The following is a 22,491-nucleotide window of genomic DNA, read 5'->3' as shown; positions in this document are numbered from 1 at the left end:
GAGGACACCTTCGAGCTGCATTCTGTGCAGTTAGAGCTGGAATCCGTGGAGAAGCAGATCCGCGACCTACTAGAGAGACAGGCCGAGCTACGAGATCGACGTTTCGCGCTTGAAACATCACGCGCCGATGCTCAAAAGTCAGTGGTTAGTAACCTTTTGACTCCGACCTCGTCTACTCCATGTGTTTCTCTGCCCAGGATGCGATCATCCCTGGTTTCATTCACTCCGGCACCGACACAACAACATGGACCCTGGATGATTCCACAGCGGAAGACGCGGGCCAGGACCAGAGCTAGGACCTCTCCGCCCCTCCCGGCCTTCGAGATCTCCACCCAGAACCGCTTCTCCCCTCTACGCGAGACGGAATGCGACGCTGTGATCATCGGCAGTTCCATCGTCCGGCATGTCCGTGCTACCATAGGTAAAGGTAAGGTTCGCACTCACTGCTTTCCTGGTGCTCGTGTTCTCGATGTCGCTGCACAGGTTCCCGGGATTCTGAACGGTGACGAGCCCGTCGGAGCTGTCGTGCTGCACGCGGGAACGAACGACATCAGGCTACGGCAGTCGGAGGTTCTGAAGAAGGACTACAGGAGCCTGATCGAGACGGTACGCAGCACATCGCCTGAAACAACGATCATCGTGTCTGGACCGCTTCCCACCTACCGACTAGGACACGAAAGGTTCAGTAGATTATTTGCTCTAAATGAATGGTTAATGTCATGGTGTAATGAACAGAGACTGCTCTTTGTAAATAATTGGAATCTTTTCTGGGAGCGACCTAGGCTCTTCCGTGCTGATGGCCTTCACCCCAGCAGAATCGGAGCGGCTATTCTGTCGGACAACATTTCCAAGACGCTACACACCATATGACTAGTAAGTCAAAGTCCAAATCACACTCTTTGCTGTCCAAACTTAATTGATATAAGTACCAATGTAGAACATTATATTGAAACTGTGTCTATTCCTCGTTTAGTGAGATCAAATAATAAATCTACTGCAGGATCTAAGAAAAATCTAATTGTGATTAAACCAGAAAATCGCAATATTAGTGAACAAAAACAATTTATAAAGCTAGGTCTTTTAAACATCAGATCGCTTACACCTAAGGCGGTTATTGTAAATGAAATGGTCACAGATAATAGTTTCGATGTACTTTGCCTTACTGAAACCTGGCTTAAACCAAATGATTATTTCGGTCTTAATGAGTCTACTCCTCCTGGATACTGTTACAAGCATGAGCCCCGTCTGATTGGTCGTGGCGGTGGTGTTGCTATAATCTATAAAGATATTCTTACTGTTACTCAGAAAACAGGTCACAGGTTTAATTCGTTTGAAGTACTTGTGCTAAATGTTACTCTCTTAGATGTAAGAAAGAAATCCATATTATCTCTAGCCTTGGCTACCGTATATAGACCGCCTGGGCCTTACGCTGATTTCCTAAAAGAGTTTGCAGACTTTCTCTCAGATCTTTTGGTCAATGTCGATAAAGCATTAATTGTTGGAGATTTTAACATACACGTAGATAATTCAAATGATGCTTTAGGGGCTGCGTTTACAGATTTATTAAACTCCTTTGGGGTCAAGCAAAACGTAACTGGTCCCACTCATCGTCTTAATCATACGCTAGATTTAATTATATCACATGGAGCCGATCCAACCGATATAGATATTATACCGCAAAGTGATGAAGTCACTGACCATTACATGGTCACTTGCATACTACGTACCGCTGAAATTTGTCATGTTGCGCCGCGTTATCGACCAGGCAGAACAATCCTTCCAACAACTACAGATCATTTCTCAAATAGCTTACCTGATCTGTCTCAGCTGCTCAGTGAACCCAAACAAACAGATGAACTAGAGGAAATGACTAGCACTATGAGCACCATTTTCTCTAGTACATTAGACATCGTTGCACCAATTAGATTAAAAAAGGTTAGAGAGAAAACTAAAGCACCATGGTACAACAGTGTTACGCATGTTCTAAAGAGAGAAACTCGTAATTTAGAGCGTAAATGGAAACAAACTAATCTAGAGGTCTTTAGAATCGCATGGAAAGACAGTATGTCACGTTATAAAAAGGCCCTAAAAGCAGCCAGGGCTGAGCATCTCCGCAAACTAATAGAAAACAACCAAAACAATCCAAGGTTTTTATTTAACACCGTCGCTAGACTAACAAATAAACAGACGTTACCGGAGCAAAATATTCTGTCACAGTGTAGTAGTAATGATTTTATGAATTTCTTCACTGAGAAAATAGAAAGCATCAGAAACACAATTGTAAATGTACAATCTTTAATGGTGTCTTATGATTCAGCCTCAATTATCACCCCGCAAGAACAATTACAGCGCTTTGCAACTATAGGACAGGAAGAGTTAAATAAACTTATCATTGCATCTAAACCAACAACGTGTTTATTAGATCCAATACCAACTAAACTACTGAAACAAGTGTTACCTGTAGTGGAAGAGCCTCTTCTCAATATTATTAACTCGTCTTTATCCTTAGGTCATGTTCCAAGAATATTCAAGTTGGCAGTTATAAAACCTCTTATTAAGAAACCACAATTAGATCATAATAACCTAGCAAATTACAGACCCATTTCAAATCTTCCATTTATGTCTAAAATACTAGAAAAAGTTGTGTCCGCTCAACTGTGCTCTTTCTTGCAAGAAAATGATATCTATGAAAAGTTTCAGTCAGGATTCAGACCGCACCATAGCACAGAAACTGCACTCGTTAAAATCACAAATGATTTACTTTTAGCTTCTGACCAAGGCTGTATCTCAATACTAGTTTTACTTGATCTTAGTGCTGCGTTCGATACTATAGATCACACAATACTCTTAGACCGACTACAAAACTACACTGGTGTTCAGGGACAGGCATTAAACTGGTTTAGATCGTACTTATCAGACCGTTACCATTTTGTCTGCGTAAATGGGGAAAAATCGAAGATAACGTCAGTAAACTACGGTGTACCGCAAGGATCTGTGTTAGGCCCTCTGCTATTCTCAATATATATGCTGCCACTTGGTAATATTATAAGAAAACATGGAATTAATTTCCACTGTTATGCTGATGACACTCAAATATATATTTCATCACGACCAGATGAAAACGCTAAATTATCTAAATTAACAGAGTGTGTTAAAGATATAAAATACTGGATGACATGTAATTTTCTGCTATTAAATTCAGATAAAACGGAGGTATTACTTATTAGTCCAAAAAACTGCCCACAAAACCTCTTACAATACAACTTTAATTTAGAAGGGTGTCCTGTTACTTTATCCTCTACAGTAAAAGACCTGGGTGTTATATTAGACCGCAACTTGTCTTTTGAAAATCATATTTCATATGTTACAAGAACAGCCTTTTTCCACCTTAGAAACATTGCTAAGCTACGTAACATGCTATCTGTTTCTGATGCAGAAAAGTTAGTTCATGCATTCATGACCTCGAGACTAGATTACTGTAATGCTTTATTAGCTGGTTGTCCTGCATCCTCAATAAACAAGCTACAGTTAGTCCAAAATGCCGCCGCTAGAGTTCTTACTAGATCAAGAAAATACGATCATATAACACCAATTCTGTCGTCTCTACATTGGTTACCTATAAAGTTCCGTATCAATTACAAAGTATTGCTACTGACCTATAAAGCCCTAAATGGTTTAGCTCCCGTGTATTTAACGGAACTTCTATCGCCCTACAATCCATCGCGCTCTTTAAGATCACTAAATTCGAGGCTTCTGGTCATTCCTAGGATATCTAAGTCCACTAAAGGAGGGAGAGCTTTTTCACATTTAGCTCCTAAACTGTGGAATGGCCTTCCTGATATTGTTCGAGGCTCAGACTCGCTGTCCCAGTTTAAAACTAGATTAAAGACGCATCTCTTCAGCCAGGCATTCACATAATACTTACATTTTATACTACAGTTGAATCAGATTGAATGCATTAATATTGCGAACAGCAGCTACGCTAATTATTTCCCATATGCTTTTCTGTTGTTATCTCGGGACGCTAGTCCCGAGGTAAATACAGATCGTCAGCTCCAGTTTGTATCCAGCCTCTCATGGAAACTACAGATTCTCCAACACCCGTGCAGAGACGACTCGGCGCCTATGAAGAGACGACTCGACGCGGGCGATGTTTATGCCCTAAATCAATACATGATTAACTAACTGTATTTCTCTATGTACATTTCTGAAATGCACTTTCTGTAAAGCTGCTTTGAAACAATATGTATTGTGAAAAGCGCTATACAAATAAATTTGAATTGAATTGAATTGAATTCTGAACCGGCGTTTTGAAAGCGCTTTGTTCAGTTGTCTTAGATCTAGAATGGGTCTGAGACCCCCGTCTTTTTTCGGAACCAGAAAATATCTGCTGTATAGCCCCCCTTCGCTCTGAGCTTGAGATAAAGGCTCTATTGCCCCTTTGCTCAACAGTTTCGCAATTTCGGCACGAAGTAGATGTGCTACTTCCTTTTCTACCGTGGTTTCGATTCGCGCCGCGCAACGGCGGGGACGTCGAGCGAACTGTAGCGAATAGCCTCTTTCTATAATGTTCAGCACCCATTCTGATACACCGGGAAGCTTTGCCCACGCATTTGCATGAATAGCTAAGGGTTGAATGAGATCGGAGCTCTGGCCGTGACATAGTGGCGGCCGGAGAGCTTCGGTATGCTGTATTATAGACACCGCATTTGCAGCGCTCGAGGCGGGGAGTGTGCTGATCACAGCGGGCGGTTCGCCCGCGCTCGGCTCTCTCATGGCGGGTAGCTGAGAGACGGCGAGCGTGGGGGAAACCGAGGGATTCGTCATGTCTGTGAGTGAATGTGGGCGCAGGACAGCGGGCACATTTGCACTGAAAACACCGTCGACCTGAGTCGGCTGTATGTGTGTTGGTTTCGTTTTTACAGAAACCGAGAGACATGCAGTGTGTAGTGTTTGTGGGCACTGGGATGTGGGCACGCTCACTACATTCTGTGCGCAATCGACATGAGTCGATTTTATGTGCGCGAGCCCTGTGGGGCGGGCTGTGTCTGTGTGTAGGAATGGGCACTGGGCAGTGGGCATTTTTACTACACTCATAACACCATCGGCCGTGGCCGGAATACCAGAAAATACACTCTTTACAGGATTTATCTGGGTCGCCGTAAAAACGGCGTTTGTGTACAGGCAAGCGGGTAGTGTAACCGACTTGTTTACTGCAGAATACACTGGAACAGTCGCATGTAATGGAACTGAACGAGCGAGAAGTTTTGGTGGAAGCCCGGCCGCAGCGGGACTTAAACACCGTCGTTTTCCTAAGCTGGCTAGGAAGACTTTGAGGCCTCGGGCTTTATCTCAATCTTCGGCCGAGGCCCACGCGGAGGGGGGCGGCGGCCGGCAGAGCGAGAGCGCGGTCTCTGGTCCCGGGCCTGTCGACGCTGTGAGGCGGCGGCGGAGGGCGGCGGCTGCGAGCAGACGGCTGTTTAGAGCGGCCTGATGCGGAGCTAGAGCGCTTTGGCAAAAAGTGCTTCATGGCCTGCGACGTCTTTTGTACCTCGGCGAATCTGTCCGCGAAATCCTTGACGGACGATCCGAAGAGGCCAGCAGCAGAAACGGGGGCGTCGAGGAACACAGAGCGCTCCGAGTCCGGCATTTCTGAAAGCGTCAGCCAGAGGTGTCTCTCAGCAACGGTGAGAGAGGCCATGCTCCGCCCTATGGCCTGTGCAGCGGATTTTGTAGCGCGGAGAGCGAGGTCCGTAGCGCTCCTTAAATCCGCCACGTTGATTGCTTCCGTGCCTTCCTCGTCCAGCTTTCGGAGAAGGTTAGCTTGGAAGATCTGGAGAGTGGCCATAGTGTGTAGCGCTGATGCAGCCTGCCCAGCGGCGGTGTAAGCGCGACTGTGCAGGGTAGATGTAGCGCGGCAGGCTTTTGATGGTAGCGCCGTCTTAGCCCGCCGTCCAGTAGAGGGCGGGCAAAGATGGGCTGCTACTGCCTCCTCCACCAGAGGAAGAGCGAGGTATCCTCTGTCTTTAGCACCATCCACCACGGAGAATGCCGCTGAAGCAGAGGAGCGCAGCCTGGCTGAGAAAGGGGCGCTCCAAGACTTTGCCAGTTCTTCATGAAGCTCAGGAAGAAACGGGGTGGGTCTTGAGGGCGTAGAAACGCGGTCCCCTTGCAGGAAACAACCGTCCAGACGGTTGCGTGTAGGCTCGGCGGGCGCGGACCACTCGAGGCCGAGGCTCTCTGTGGCCTGTGTGAGCAGACGCATCAGCTCAGCTTCAATACTGGCCCGTTTTCCTGACGACTCGCGGGCAGAAGAAGGGGCGAGGTCCACAGAGCTCGCCCAATCCTCACTGCCTGACGCCAGGATAGAGCAGTTGTCCTCCTCGAAAACTGCCGCTTCTTCTCTGTCATCTCCGGCGGAAGCGGCGGCCAACGGCGGCCACTGTCCGGGAGTGAGAGACTCGAGTGAAGTAGACGGCGAAGCTGGCGGGCGAACCGGCGAGCTTCTCTCGGTGGGAGGAGGCTCAGGGATCCGCTGAGCACGGCGCTTCTTACGGCGCGGCATCACAGCGGGAAGTGCAGGTCGTGGAAGGTTGCCATGCGAGTCCTCAGAGTCGCCATAGGCATTAGCTCGCAGTGAGGGCATCCGCCGTCGGCGAGCGCTTGAGCTGCATGTCCTTCACCCAGGCAGGAAACGCAGATGATATGGCGGTCCCCGTCGCTGAGTGGGGCTCGGCACGAGCCACAGGATGGACGAGACATCTTAAAAAAGACGCTCTGCTCTTTTTGTGAAGGAGTGTGAGTCGCGGCGGCGAACACACACTAGCAGTGAAAAGGATATGACGCCGGATAGCGTAGCAGGAACGGCGGCTGAAGGCGGCGCGGCCAGCGACTCCAGGTACAGTGCTCGTCCCGCTGAAAGGCTTTTTCCACGGCGTGGCTTCTTCTCTCTGGATTCAGCGATGCGTGAGCTCCGCTGAAGAGATGAAAAATCGGTAAGCTAGCCTTTCGATGCTATATTTATAGCCCCAGGCCACGCCCGTTTCGGCGGGACGTGACGTATTGGGCGCGAAGCGTCCCCATTGGTACTGACGTCACGATAGGGCCTTATCGATAGGCTGCTGCAGTTGCCGCAGGGCAGCCAATAGGCGCGCAAGCCGTCTCGCCTATGTCTGCATGCTGCCGTAACGCGTTTTACATTATTTCAAAATTAAGGATAATTTTTTGGCTTCAGTATCTCGCGGAAAAGAGATTTTCCCCTAGCGTAAGACTTACGCAGTACGAGAGAACCTCTCGTAAGAGAACGAGTTTCCGTAAACTTTAATGATCTAATACGACATCTGTCCCTCACATTAAGCTATGGAATGGCCTCAGATGACTTTGTCACCCAAACTGACGTGAAAAAGCGCGAGGCGCCGAAAAGCGCGCTGTTTGCATCCCTGTATGTAGGGTGTGATACTATAAAGTATTGGTAGCCTATATTATTCAAACAGAGTACGAACATAAATGTATGCTATTCTACCTGGAGTAGATATTTATGTTAAAACAATGTCAATGCTCGATGATGCATTTGGAGCTCACCTTTCTTTTCAAAAAACTGAGAGAGCAACTGCTTGCCCTCATTTGCCTTTCTCTCTTTAATCTTCTTTTCTTTTCGTTTTTGAGCCCCTTATTTTCCTTTCTTAAGGAAAGACATGACTCTTCCCCTGTCTTCCTAGTTCCTATCACAGCTCACTCCAGCTCCTCCTGTCTCTCATCAACTGATTCACCGCGGGTCCGTAGCAGAAGCACTTGACCTGCGAGTCGTACCATTTACATTGATTCGAGAGGGGTGGTGAGGCCCTGCACAGCATGAAAATGACTTTTTTTATACCAAACCAGTGCCTAACTACAAGTTTAGTTTTGCACAGGAACTTTTTTATTTGTTCATAAATGCTATACAAATGTTAGTGCATTAATATGTATGTATAGAAAACTGACTTCTAAGGCCCCCCCCCGCCTCGGGCCCTGGGTACTCGGTACCCTTTATCCCCCCAGTCCGACGCCCCTGATCACAATTAAAGTTTTAATTTTATTAAATTGAACAAGCGCAACATTCAGCATTCAATCAAATAGGCCTATTCTAAAAGATGTAGGCTATTATTAATAATCATGTTATTTCAACACAATATCTCGTTATTTCGAAATAATATGTGTGCGTGCATCTGTAAATCCGGTGACGCGTGTATTGATTTTTATTAACCCCCTGAGGTCGGCGGTATCGCCGGCGATACCAGCTCGCTTTTTTTTTATCAGTGTAAAAGAAACTCATAAATACTCTGTTGACTTTGATTTTCCATAGGAGTTTCATACATCAATCGATTCTGTTAAATGTGTATTATTTTTGTGTATACTCACAATAAAAACAAAGTGTGGTGCTTTTTGCCAAATAAAGAAAAATAAACACGAAGCTAGGTTCTGCCTTCTCTCTGTCCGTGTAGTCCATTTTGAAACGCGTCCGAAAATTAATCATAACTCAGCGAATACTTCTCACACGGGCATGTGAGTTATGTCTTTATGAAGCTTGAAATCTCTTCTTTTAAATGAAGTAATTTATATAAAACACAAATGTTTTCAACTCATGTAATCCGTTTGAAAGCAAGGAGAGGTACCGTTTTTCCTTCTGCCTCATTATCTTTATAATCAGCTGCGGCCGCCCCGCCCCCGGCGCGATTCACATGTAAATAGTTTAGGTGATCTAGTATGCATCGCATACGCCCTCCGATCAATGCCATAAAAACACAGTTTCTATCAGACTTACTGATAGTTCATCGCGTTTTGAGTATGGCACGCTTCTCCGGTAATAAAGACGCCCTTCAGATGATTCTGGACAGCGAGGAAAAATGCACGATACCGGGTTGTTTCCTCAGAGGAAGATTGTAACAGACGACGAACGGCAGCATATTGAAGAGCGAATTCCGCCGAGGACACAATTTCGGAGTAAGTTTTACTTAAACGTCTTTTGTCTTTTATTTTTCGTGTTCGCATTTATGAGGAAAAAAAACAATATTACGTGACAGTTCTCCATTATGGACGCGAGCGCTCTAAGCACTAAAATACTTTCAAACATTCACAGAGACCTCAAAACAGAAAGTACAAATCCTTTCTTTAAAACGAATTTCGTTTTGTATCAATTGTATCTTAATTTTAATCATTTTTTCATTAACAAATTTCCTGGATTTAAAGTAAATATAGGCTAGCAATCACAACATAAGGTCTGAACTGGAGATCATCATGAACCCGTAGCCTACTCGCTTCACATGTCTAAAAAAATGTTGATATATTTACAGAAAGCTGGTTCTAAACAAAATCATCAAAAAAAAAAAAAAACTATGTAGCCTAATAAATGTGCATTTCTCCGGTGCGTTCACTAGCCTACTGCGAAGATCGCGAGTCAGCCTATCATCAACTTCATCTCTGCCAGAAGTTAAATTTAAATCGCGTGTGTGAATGAATGATGTTGTTTTAGCAAACTGTATTGCTATACTGAGATGAGTAAAAATCGACTGAAATGTGTTGAAATAAAATGTAGGCTATTTGTATAAGCAACGTATTAAACGGCAAATTAACAATATGCACTAATATTTCATGAAAACAACGTTACAGTCAGGCGAAATATGAAAGACAACATTTTGTTTAGTAGATTTGGGTACAGTTTTTATTGTAGAATATACTGCCACATCAAATAAGCTTTTGTTTAGCAATTTCTATATATAAAATAGCCTACTATTTTTGTCAAAAATAAAGTCATCAACTAAGATGTTAGCTGTTCCAATGTTGGCTATATTCAAAGTAATGAATACATAGATAAAATGTAGGCCTATAATCTTTTTTTTTACAAAGAAAGAGTACACTTGAATTGTTGTAATTGTAACCTTTTTAACAAAAAAATATATTTACAAGGTAGATGTAAACAAACTATTAAAAGGTAAATATAAGCCTTTTCTTTAAATAATTTTTATTGTGTTTTATTAGTGACAAATTTGGGGAGAGGATAAATATTCCAAAACTGAAAATACAGTATGAGAATTAACTGCACAATTACTAGACATGTTTTCCTTGGATATTATAGGCCAAATTGCAAGCACAATATGTGGAAAAATAAAAAAGAATTGAGATGCTTCCAACTGTTGCTCTTGCATTCTTGTGGCTCAGTGACTCACCTGAATGAATGGCTAATTAAGTATGCAGGCCCCATTGTCTCCTGAGGTGTGAATCACTAAATATGCATGATCTGTGACGCCCACTCCGCATATTGCCTTTCCAAACAGAAAGTGCTTTGCAAAATTCAAATCAATGTATTGTGTTATGTGAATGATTAGGCAGGGTGATTTCCACATCATTTTGAAGAAAAAACACTAGGCAATGACATCTATTAGACAAAAGTCTTATTGGCACATATTTAGTATGTGTTTTATGGCCTTATTTCAGAAACTTTAGTTTTTAGTTTATCAATAACCACGCATAAACATTATTCTCTCAAAAATGCAGACATGTACATTCTTGTTGCTCACATATTATGGTAGCCCTGTTTGTGCTAAATAGTGTGTAATTTTTTTTTGCCATTAATATGTTTATAAGCAACTGAAAAAAGCACAAATGTCAGGGCATGTCAGAACATCTCAAGGACCCCAAAAACACCTCAGACCCCAGAGGGTTAATAAACAAGTGTTTTCTCTAAAAGTGTTGACTCGGCTGCAAAGATGAAGTTGACGATCGCCATCTCCATGTGAACGCGCTTATAGAGAGAAATGCAAATAAATAAGCCTAATGGATTACATAATCAGAGAGTAGCCTTTTTCTTTTTTCGTTTTGAATTATTTCGTTTAAAGACATTTCAAGCTTTGTGTATTTGATGTAATTGTCATGTCTGTGTGAGGCATACACTGAGTTTCGTTAAGTTAGTATGTGCTCTAGTTCACGTGCAATGCAAGTGAGCGCGCGGGCGCCTCCGTTATATTTGTTTCGTAGGCCTATTCATTAAATACAGGCATTTGGTTGATGAAAAATTGATTAAAATTAAGATACAATTTATACAAAACGAAATTCACTTTAAAGAAAGGCTTTCTACAAAACAACTTGATGAAGTGGTCAAAATCATGTCTGACCCGCTCCATGTCTCATATTGCGCATCCTATCTTACTCGGTCCTGCTGTTCACTTTTCGTAAATCAACATAAATGAAAAAAAAAAAAAACATTATAATATTTTAACAAATATGAAACTAAATGCGCTTTTTTAATGGCTACAACAGTAAAGTAGGCCTATACATAGCGTCTCTATTTGTACAAATTTCTGCACATTAATTTAATTCTGAATTTTGCACACACAAGTTGAAAGGCATTTGTTCAAATCAAGTTCACGGATAATTGTGCGTGCATTTATTAATCATTATGATACTAAAATCCTAACAAATAGGCTATGTACAAAAAAATCAGATGTGCCCATAATATGAACGCATTTACACGTTAAGCATTTTCCTCCCATAGAAAACCATTATAAGAACGCTTAATGTGGCTTAATGCAGATTAGAATGTCCCCTTATTATGTCGAAATAACGAGATATTATGTCGACACTAGGCTACTGGGTCCACCGTGGTCTCCTTTTTGATCAGCGGAAACGATTTTTGCTTGTTTGGGATCTGACTGGTCAGCGTATTTGAAAAAGTTTAAGCAAAATTTCCTGTCTTTTTGACATTTTCCCCTGAGTGAAACGATCGAGGCTAACAGCAATCTCAACTCGTACAACAAGCGCGCAAGTCATGTGTCACAAACATTGAACACTACACAAACAGTAATTTTATTTTTTTTCATTTAGGCAATTCATTTTATGAGGTGCCGGATCCAATAAAAAAGGTTCCGGATCCAATGTCGGAGGTGACGGAACATGTTCCGGCGTGTTCCGGCTCAAATTAAGCCCTGTACAAAAGTACATGTTCTTGTATGAAATTACAAAGACTGTTGTCTTTTTTAATCCATGGCCATTAGTGACTGATAATGATAATAATACCTACAGTGTATTTGATTGTGTTAGCAGCATGCTCAAGGTTTTTTTTTTTTTTTTTTTTTTTTACAGATGTGACAATGAACATTTCCAAGCACCTGTTCCGAAGAAAACAAAGACAAACAAGCAACAGGCAGTTGACATGGTTCCACAGACTCTGAGATTCCTGCCCGCACGGACCGCAACTGAGTTGTCAACACTGTGCCAAAACACCAATGCTCAGGCTGCCAAGGCAACTTATGCCTGTTTGAATATATTGTAACATTTTTAAATGTACTTATTTCCAGTGATCAAAGCTGAATTTGCATCATTACTTCAGTCTTGAGTGTCACATGATCCTTCAGTAATCATTAGTGCTGCACAATTAATCAGATCGCAATCGCGATGTCAAGCCTATGCGATTATGCGCAAAATGCTGAGATTTTATGGAATAAATAAATTTGGGCTGTCAATGTTAACACGTTAAATTGATTAAATATTGATAAAATATTTAACGCATCAACACAGCATCCGTTCATTTTTGTCATCCTTTGGCTAGTGTTACTTTATATCAGGGGTTCCCAAACTTTTCCATGACAAGGCCCCCCAAATACCACTAGGTTCTGGCCAAGGCCCCCCTTTTGCAGGATGTGTTATTGAACCCATCGACAATACTACGGCAAATGTAGAAATAAATAAATAAAACATCTAGGTGAACATCACATTATGTGATGGTGTTTGATAAACGCCAATCAGAAAGATTATAGAGATATTTATAGATAATTTTTCATTGAGTTTGACCTGCCGATACAGATTTTAGCCGATTCCGATTTCATTTTTTGTAACCACTCTACAGCACACACAAATATTAATGTTCTATTTTTATATATATATATATATATACACTGCTCAAAAAAATTGAAGGGACACTTTGAAAACACATCAGATCTCAATGGGGAAAAATATCATGCTGGATATCTATACTAATATGGACTGGGTAATGTGTTATGAACGAAAGGATACCACATCGTTTGATGGAAATGAAAATGATCAACCTACAGAGGATTGAATTCAAAGACACCCCGGAAATCTGAGTGAAAAAAATTATGCAGCAGGCTTGTCAATTTGGCTGAAATTTCATTGCAGCAACTCAAAATGGTTCTCAGTAGTTTGTATGGCCCCCACGTGCTTGTATGCATGCCTGACAACCTCGGGACATGCTCCTAATGAGACGACGGATGGTGTCCTGGGGTATTTCCTCCCAGATCTGGACCAGCGCATCACTGAGCTCCTAGACAGTCTGAGGTGCAACCAGGTGATGTCAGATGGACCAAACACAATGTCCCAGAGGTGTTCTATTGGATGTAGGTCAGGTGACCGTGGTGGCCCTTCAATGGTATCATTCCTTCATCCTCCAGGAACTGCCTGCATGCTCTCGCCACATGAGGCCGGGCATTGTTGTGCACCAGGAGGAACCCAGGACCCACTGCACCAGCATAGGGTCTGACAATGGATCCAAGGATTTCATCCCGATACCTAATGGCAGTCAGGGTGCCATTGTCTAGCCTGCAGAGGTCTGTGCGTCCCTCCATGGATATGCCTCCCCAGACCATCACTGACCCACCACCAAACCGGTCATGCTGAACGATGTTACAGGCAGCATAACATTCTCCACGGCTTCTCCAGACCCTTTCCTGTCTGTCACGTGCTCAGGGTGAACCTGCTCTCATTTGTGAAAACCACAGGGCACCAGTGGCGGACCTGCCAATTCTGGTGTTCAATGGGAAATGCCAATCGAGCTCCCTGGTGCTGGGCAGTGAGCACAGGGCCCACTAGAGGCCGTCGGGCCCTCAGGCCACCCTCATGAAGTCTGTTTCTGATTGTTTGGTCAGAGACATTCACACCAGTGGCCTGCTGGAGGTCATTTTGTAGGGTTCTGGCAGTGCTCGTCATGTTCCTCCTCGCACAAAGGAGCAGATACCGGTCCTGCTGATGGGTTAAGGACCTTCTACGGCCCTGTCCAGCTCTCCTAGAGTAGCTGTCTGTCTTCCTGGAATCTCCTCCATGCTCTTAAGACTGTGCTGGGAGACACAGCAAACCTTCTGGCAATGGTACGTATTGATGAGCCATCCTGAAGGAGCTGGACTGCCTGCGCAACCTCTGTAGGGTCCAGGTATCGCCCCATGCTACCAGTAGTGACACTGACCCTAACCAAATGCAAAACTGGTGAAAAACAGTCCAAAAAGATGAGTAGGGAAAAAATGTCAGTGGCCTCCACCTGTAAAACCATTCCTGTTTTGGGGGTTGTCTCACTGTTGCCCATCTAGTGGACCTGCTGTTAATTTCATTAACACTAAAGCAGCTGAAACTGATTACCAAACCCCTCTGTTACTTAACTGACCAGATCAGTATCCCAGGAGTTTAACTGACTTGATGATATTCTCTGATTAAAAAGTGTTCCCTTTATTTTTTGAGCAGTGTATAAAAAACTATATAGTTTTACCCAAACTGAATAATTAAGACAAGTTTAAATGGGTACATTTTCTATAAATATTTTTGAGTCTTCATTTTCTTTTCTGACATAAAACACATTTCTGTTAAAACACACTAGACATGCAAATTATGTGCATTTTAGGCACTTTTTGTGTGAAATCATATTTATTTTGTCCATCAAAAGTGTGCTTTCACTTTAATTGTGCATGAGCTGCGCAGCAAAAATAGACTCGGTGCTGAAACCCGCTTCACTGCTGCTCACGCAACGCTCCTGCTCGCAGTGTGAATGCACTCATTGATTAACATGGACGCCAGATAATGTTCAGATAGGCTATGCGAGAATTTTTTATAATGCTAGTATTTCATAACAATACTCATAATAATATAAATATTTGTACTTTTTTAAACTTTTTTTTCCGCTTTTTTTTTTTTTCTTCCAACTTGCTGCGGCCCCCCCTGGCACGCCCTGGCGGCCCCCAGTTTGAAAACCCCTGGCATAGCCTATCTGAACATTATACTTTTAATGCTAATCTTTTAGAGATGCACCGATTGATTGGCTGGTGACCGGAATTGGACGATTTTTACGTGATCAGCCATGACCACCGACCGGCCAGTCAGTCTGACATATGCCGATTTTATGCCGGTCAAATGCAATGTGACGCCGCATGATTAACATCGCGCAACATCAGCATCACACGTGCACACGGAATGCACATGTAGGAAACATTGTGAATTACAGCCGTTTCACACCGCAAGCGTGAGCGGAGCGTATTTTTTCGCCATCCATGTTCATCAATGAGTGCATTCACACTGCGAGCAGGAGCGTCGTGTGAGCAGCAGTGAAGCGAGTTTCGGCGCCGAGTCTATTTTTGCTGCGCAGCTCACGCACAATTAAAGTGAAAGCACACTTTTGATGGACAAAATAAATATGATTTCACACAAAAAGTGCCTAAAATGCACATAATTTGCATGTCTAGTGTGTTTTAACAGAAAAGTGTTTTATGTCAGAAAAGAAAATGAAGACTCAAAAATATTTATAGAAAATGTACCCATTTAAACTTGTCTTAATTATTCAGTTTGGGTAAAACTATATAGTTTTATATATATATATATATAAAAATAGAACATTAATATTTGTGTGTGCTGTAGAGTGGTTACAAAAAATGAAATCGGAATCGGCTAAAATCTGTATCGGCAGGTCAAACTCAATGAAAAATTATCTATAAATATCTCTATAATCTTTCTGATTGGCGTTTATCAAACACCATCACATAATGTGATGTTCACCTAGATGTTTTATTTATTTATTTCTACATTTGCCGTAGTATTGTCGATGGGTTCAATAACACATCCTGCAAAAGGGGGGCCTTGGCCAGAACCTAGTGGTATTTGGGGGGCCTTGTCATGGAAAAGTTTGGGAACCCAAATTTTTATAATGCTAGTATTTCATAACAATACTCATAATATAAATATTTTTACTAATTTAAACTTTTTTTTCTTCCAGCTTGCAGCGGCCCCATTCATGCACGACATGACAAAAGAGAACACACTGCCTGTGAAAGTCCTGACTGCAGTGACACACAGAAAGACGTGCGCCAGTATCGCACAGACAGCACGCCAGAATACAGTTCTTTGTCGTGCTTGAACGAACAATAATAAACACGATTATACCAAAATGTCCGCTTTGTCGAGTATCTTCATAACATAAGAGCAGTCTTATGATGAACGTAAAGAGTTGTGAGAGAATGAGCCACGTGTGAAATCAGCGTCTGTCAGCAGCGTCTGCTCTTAAAGAGACAGCAGCCAATAAAGCTTTCTGTCAGTAAAGTTAATCAAAGAACAAAGGGAACAAAGAGTATTTCTCACTGCTCGACTAAATAACTTTTGTAGCTTTAATAAGGATTATTCTATATTTAATTTATAATTTATGCAGTGCAGACTGTTTGATAACTTTGTTCAATTTCTGTAAATGTCCTACCTGTTAGACAGTAAGGGCACAGGTAAATATGACATTTATTTTATACTATTGTACTATTGAGACAATAACAAGTTTGATGTATATACGAATAACAAATAGATGTCACTATTTAATTTTGTAAAACATATTATTTTAATTTGAAAACACAATGCATTGAGTTGTTGTTACTAGTTTGAGTTGAGAAATACACATTTCAGCATTATCACTAATCTGTGTGTGCATTTCACTTGAGAACCAAGGAAGTTGACTCATGAAACCATTTGTTTATTATATCGCAATCACAATATTTACCTCAATAATCACAATATGACATTTTCCCCAAATCGTGCAGCCCTAGTATGATGATTTATCATCAATGTTTGAAACAGTTGTGCTACTTAAAAAATGTTATAATAACCTGTATGTTTTTTTTTTCAGGCTTCTTTTATGAGTAAAAAGTTAAAAAAAGCACTATAACAGCATTATAAATCTTTTGTAACAATATACACTACCTTTCAAAAGTTTGGGGTCATTTTCTTTTTTAAATAAATAAATACTTTTATTCAGCAAGGATGTGTTAAGTGATAGTAACGACTAGGGATGTCAATTTGAACAAATTCCCATGATCGATCGTCGTTTAAATTAACAATCAATTAATCGATTAAAAGTTAGCCGTAACACTGCATTATGAGTCTGCTGCTTATGGCCAACAGCATGACAGGGTGTGCAAATACTGCACAAAACGCTATGTTCCTCACCAAATGAATGAGAATGGTTTTTAATCTAAATGAAGGGCTAGTAGGATTGTAAAATGTTTCAATGTGATTGATCATTTAATTAAATGAATTACTTAATAATCAAATATAACGACTAATGAAAAGTGTCACCAATGCCTCAGATGCGTGCTTGGAACATGTGACTGTTGTGGACGTGCTCTTCCTGGAACAACGCGCTGAAAATGGCAACTAAACCCAATGAATTCACAACGATTTCATAAAACAGTGTTCTCATGTAATTTGACACTCCTAATCATAGTTATTATTAACCGTTGCTGTTTAAGCTGCGCGCTGAATAAATACCGTTAAACTGGAGCACTTTGCTAGCACGTTATTTAAATCGAAACGCATCCTATATGAGATTAATCAGATATATACAAAATAAACATAATATTACAAATGATATCTGTACAAAATGAAGCGAATGCACAAGTGAACTTGAACTAAGTTATGTGCCATTCAGAATGACTCATGTTGTGGATGCGCTATTTCTGGAGCAACGCGACTATGCCTAAACCCAAATAATTCACAATATTTTATTACAATATTGTTCTCTTTATAATGTTATGTAATATGACAGTCCAATAGTCATTATTAGTCGTGCATTGCCGTTTGAGCTGCGCGCGCTGAAACAGAAGAGGATCACCATAAGCTTTAATACATTAATTCTTAACCAAATTCTTAATCAAATAACCATATGAGATAAATCAGATATGGATAGGCATACACAAAATAAACACAACATTACAACTTACATTTGCACTGCACTTGACTAAAGGCTGCGAATGCACACGCAAACTTATAGTCATGATGAAGGTGTAAAATGGTCCCAAACATAACTCCGGCGCGCTCGTTATACATGTTTCGCGGTTGAGCAGCATGAACCTGCTTAATCGATGATCGATAAGTTTTATCGATTAAATGTATTATCATCAATTAATCGATCGTCGATTAATCGTTGACATCCCTAGTTAAAATAATCAAAAACAAGGACGTTTTTTTTGGTCAAAGAAAACTACATATAAAAAGAAAGAATTTAAGTGATTTGGTGTCTGAGAAACTTACACTAGTGTTGGCTGCATTATCTGATGGTACTGGGTATTGTCCAGGTGCTGTTATCATGTTTTTAAGCTCCTCAATAGACTGTTGAATAACATGAAGTGACTCTTCCATGTTTCCCATTTCTAAAATGCAAAATCAACAAGATACTTCGCATTGAGTGTACGAGTAAGGAATTTGCAAAAGAAATATAAAATATTCCTAAAATGTTAGATCTTAAGAGACGTAAATAAATAAGGCACATAGCCTATTGTGCAGATCTTACTCTCTACAACAAATTCACTTAGCTCCGATATGTCCTTGTATGGTTGAAGCAAGTCTTTTTTCTGGATCTTCTCCATGAGTGCTCTCTCCTGTGAGACTTTCATTGTCTTCATCTTGGTGTATAAACAATAAATAAATGTCTGAATAACATGCACCTCACAAAGAAGAAAAATAAATTAATTCAGCCAGCGCACATACCGGTATTTACTTCCTGTTTTCGGTCAAAGTCCACAGTAGTCAGTTGTCGAGTTCACACGCATGCTTAGTTACCTATGATCCTATGCTATGATCACGTGCGTGAACTCGACAATCGACTACTGTGGACTTTGACCGAAAACAGGAAGTAAATACAGGTATGAGCGCTGGCTGAATTAACATCACTTTTATTCATATCTTTCACATCTACTGCAGTCAGATTCACCGTGTTCACTCTGAAGGAATCACTCACATGACCTGTGCACTTGTAATGACACATCAAGGATGTTAAGAGGCTAAAAGCAGGTTTAAAACTTGCCCCATTGAAGTCAAGAGGGTGCAAATTTTAAAAAGAGGATAACACAGTGTAGGCAACACCGATTTTTGTCGTTGTTCTCTGTACTGACAGCACTCCAAATTTACAAAGAAATGTTAAAATTGACCGGAGTTCTCCTTTAATCTAATGTTACATACCATTTTACTTCTCCCCGGCTGTAGTGATTCTGCGCTGGTTGGAGTATTGCCCTGGTATTTAGGATTAGGCTTGGCAGATCTTTTGGACGGGTGCTTCCACTCCTCTCCCTCATCCTCATCCTCCTGCATTGCCTGCAGGTACGACTCCAGTGTTGATGCCTTCTCTGCAACAGTTAAATAACATAAATTGTGTATTACAAATCCTTAAAGAATGTTACTATATAATGGTAATGCTATATCATTTTAGGTTTTAGCTCAAAGGGAGTTTACCCAAAAATGACACTTAAGTCATCATTTACTCACCCTGGTGTTGCTCTAATGCCATTGTCTTGACAAAAAAATGCTGCCTATCAGATTGTGCTACCAACACTTATATTGCTTTAAGGGTAGGGTTAGGGTTTGGACAAAAACCTCAAAAAGCCTCAAACCACATGAACAACACAATCCGATTAATTATTTCCTAACTAATGTACTGTTGCAGGTAGCACAAATCGTCAGAACACCTTATGCCCCTCTTACATGGTCGATGAACTAGAGAGCATATTAAAGTAATAATAATAATAATAATAATTCGTTACATTTATATAGCGCTTTTTCTGAGACCTCAAAGCGCTTTACATAGATGGGGGAATCTCCTCAACCACCACCAGTGTGCAGCATCCACTTGGATGATGCGACGGCAGCCATATTGCGCCAGAACGCCCACCACACACCAGCTTACTGGTGGAGAGGAGACAGTGATGAAGCCAATCAGTATATGGGGATGATTAGGAGGCCATGATGGACAGAGCTCAAGGGGCAAATTTGGCCAGGATGCCGGGGTTACAGCCCTACTCTTTTTCGAAGGACATCCTGGGATTTTTAATGACCACAGAGAGTCAGGACCTCGGTTTAACGTGTCATCCGAAGGACGGAAACATCCGAAGGACGGAACATCCGAAGGACGGAACTTTGACGGAAAAGTGTCAACACGCACGCAGAGCAAGACCAACGGCCTATGTCAAGATATTTGTAAATAATACATTACATTTCGGCTCGTTTTTCACAAATCCATATCATATAACACCAATATACTTGGAATATACAAGACGTGTCACATAGGACCATTGTGTGATACTTTTTGCATCTTTTTAATAAAGCTTGTCGCGCACGCGGATTTTTTTAATTGACCTTTTGTTGTCAGAAAATATTTTACATTAACATTTAATCGGCATAATTGTTTACAAGATTATATGAATTAAAAACAGCAACTTACCAGCAACTTTGATAATTTTGGCAGTGTAGACCGGCCAGCCACCTTTGGGTTTTTTACCCTCGGCCCACTCCACAACATAGATGCCATTGCTCTTATCCAGACGATATAAGTAGTCTTCGCAAATAAAATCCCGAATAAAGTCAGTTTTCACAACACTGTATGTTCCAGTGTCAATACCATCCAACCATTCGACGAGAGCAAACATAACTTCTTGATTTCTGTTGAACTAACGTACACCTCAGGAGAACTGACGATAACCTCAGGAAAACTGACGATGACGAGTGGGACGAGCGGCGGGAAAAGTTGAACGTCGGTTGGAAGTCAGACGTATATAACCATATATGGAAATAAAGCTGGCAGTTTGTCCAATCACAGGACTCTTACTGCCATGGTGCAGGGCCATAGCCTTACTATATAATGTAAAGAGCAAATTATGTAAATTAACAATTAATAAAAAGTCCAGATGCAAAAATATAAAAAGTATTTGAATGAGAAGTGTGTTGTCCCTAAACGCACAGAGAGTAGATGGAAACGGTAAGTCACATGAAGTTTTGGGATTTTTTGTTGTTATTTTTGACTGGATGACAACTCTCAACTGGCCTTTTCACCCTAATCAACATGAATGAGTTGTTTTTTATAACAAATGATATTACTGAATGAATAAACTGAAATGTATTTAATAAAACTCAATACTGTATATTATACTTAAAACAAAGAATGCACGACATTTGTTGATGCAATCAATACTTTATACACAGGCCAATATAGGTCAATAGGTCAAGGCTTTATATAGGCTATATATACATAGGCCAATATATAAAATTGTTAATTAACAATTATATTTTCTTTATATAAATTAATAATTGTATTTATATAATTTAATAATTCTAAATTCTCTTTTTCATTTTCTTTTTTATAACATACTGTCCTAATTGTTTTTGAATGGAAAAGGAAATTTTTGCTGGTTGGGGGAGTATGATATGAGTAAACCTGAATTCAAGAATTTTCACTTCCTAGGGTAAAATTAGCTGAAAAATGTCCACATGTGGAAGAAACAACTGGCAATTCATGTAAGGTTTTTTTGTTCAGTCTTATTTATTTATTTATTTTTTTTTTTTTTTTTATGTTACAATCATTTTGCTTTAAAAAGGTTGTTCCTCATTAGCAGGGCTCTGGAGTTCAATCAACTTAGCCCCTTCTGGTGAGATATTTAACCATATATATCCATTTCTTTACATTAATGTAAATAATTGCAACTAAAATCAGTTCAGTATCAGTTATTTTGCTTTTACCATATGTTGACTAGGAGACACTGAGAAGGGGTTAACCAGCAAACCCACGGTGCAAAGCAGGTGGCTCTCTGCAGATTTGGAGGTAACATCATATACGCATCAAGAATCCTCCAGTTCGGACTGTAGAGGTCTCAATGTTTACCAGGTTAGAGGGAGTACACTTATGCTGCATTTTCACATTAACATGTCACACACACATACGCTGTGACACACACATGTGCACACACAGTAGGTTTATGTCTTTTATATGGGGCTTTCCATAGACATAATGATTTTTGTTCCATAGACATAATGGTTTTGTTCATTTTACAAGAGTACTGTAAAACATCAACTACAATTTAACAGTAAAAATACAGCACTAACAAATTGCTGTAAAATTTACAGCAACTTACTGGCAATTTTGGTATACTGTAAATCATAAACTACAACTATACTGTAAGTTATACAGCACACCTGTAAAAGCAGCAAAACAAGAGCAGCTGTGAATTTACAGTTCTTTCATGTAATCTTTACAGTATGTTACTGTTATTAATAATGTACTGAATTAAAACCTGAGATAACTCACTTCATTTGAGGAAATTGATTGGTCAATTGCCATTAAATATTTACTAGAAACATCAATTTAACTAAATCCTACTAGTGATCACCATCACACATGAATGAGTTGAAAAACTTAAAATTGTCATCAGTGCATCAGCAACTACA

The 22,491-nt window shown here is 40.8% G+C and overlaps 1 protein-coding gene across 1 annotated transcript; it reads right to left on the bottom strand.

Annotated features, from left to right (window-relative positions):
- Positions 1-14,018: 14,018 nt before the first annotated feature.
- On the bottom strand, positions 14,019-20,711 carry LOC311289086 (uncharacterized protein; the record flags this gene model as incomplete). The annotated part of the gene is made up of 5 exons (XM_084406844.1): positions 20,495-20,711; positions 19,240-19,403; positions 18,572-18,683; positions 18,313-18,431; positions 14,019-14,102 (listed from the first exon to the last, which is right to left on the bottom strand). The coding sequence occupies exons 1-5, from the start codon at positions 20,697-20,699 to the stop codon at positions 14,019-14,021; spliced, it is 684 nt and encodes a 227-aa protein (XP_084262970.1). The 5' UTR covers positions 20,700-20,711.
- Positions 20,712-22,491: the final 1,780 nt, after the last annotated feature.

This window comes from Rutilus rutilus (genome assembly GCF_951802725.1).
Source record: "Rutilus rutilus genome assembly, chromosome: 4".
Taxonomy (NCBI): domain Eukaryota; kingdom Metazoa; phylum Chordata; class Actinopteri; order Cypriniformes; family Leuciscidae; genus Rutilus; species Rutilus rutilus.
The sequence above is the reverse complement of the archived record's forward strand: the minus strand, read 5'-3'. Positions and strand labels throughout refer to the sequence as shown.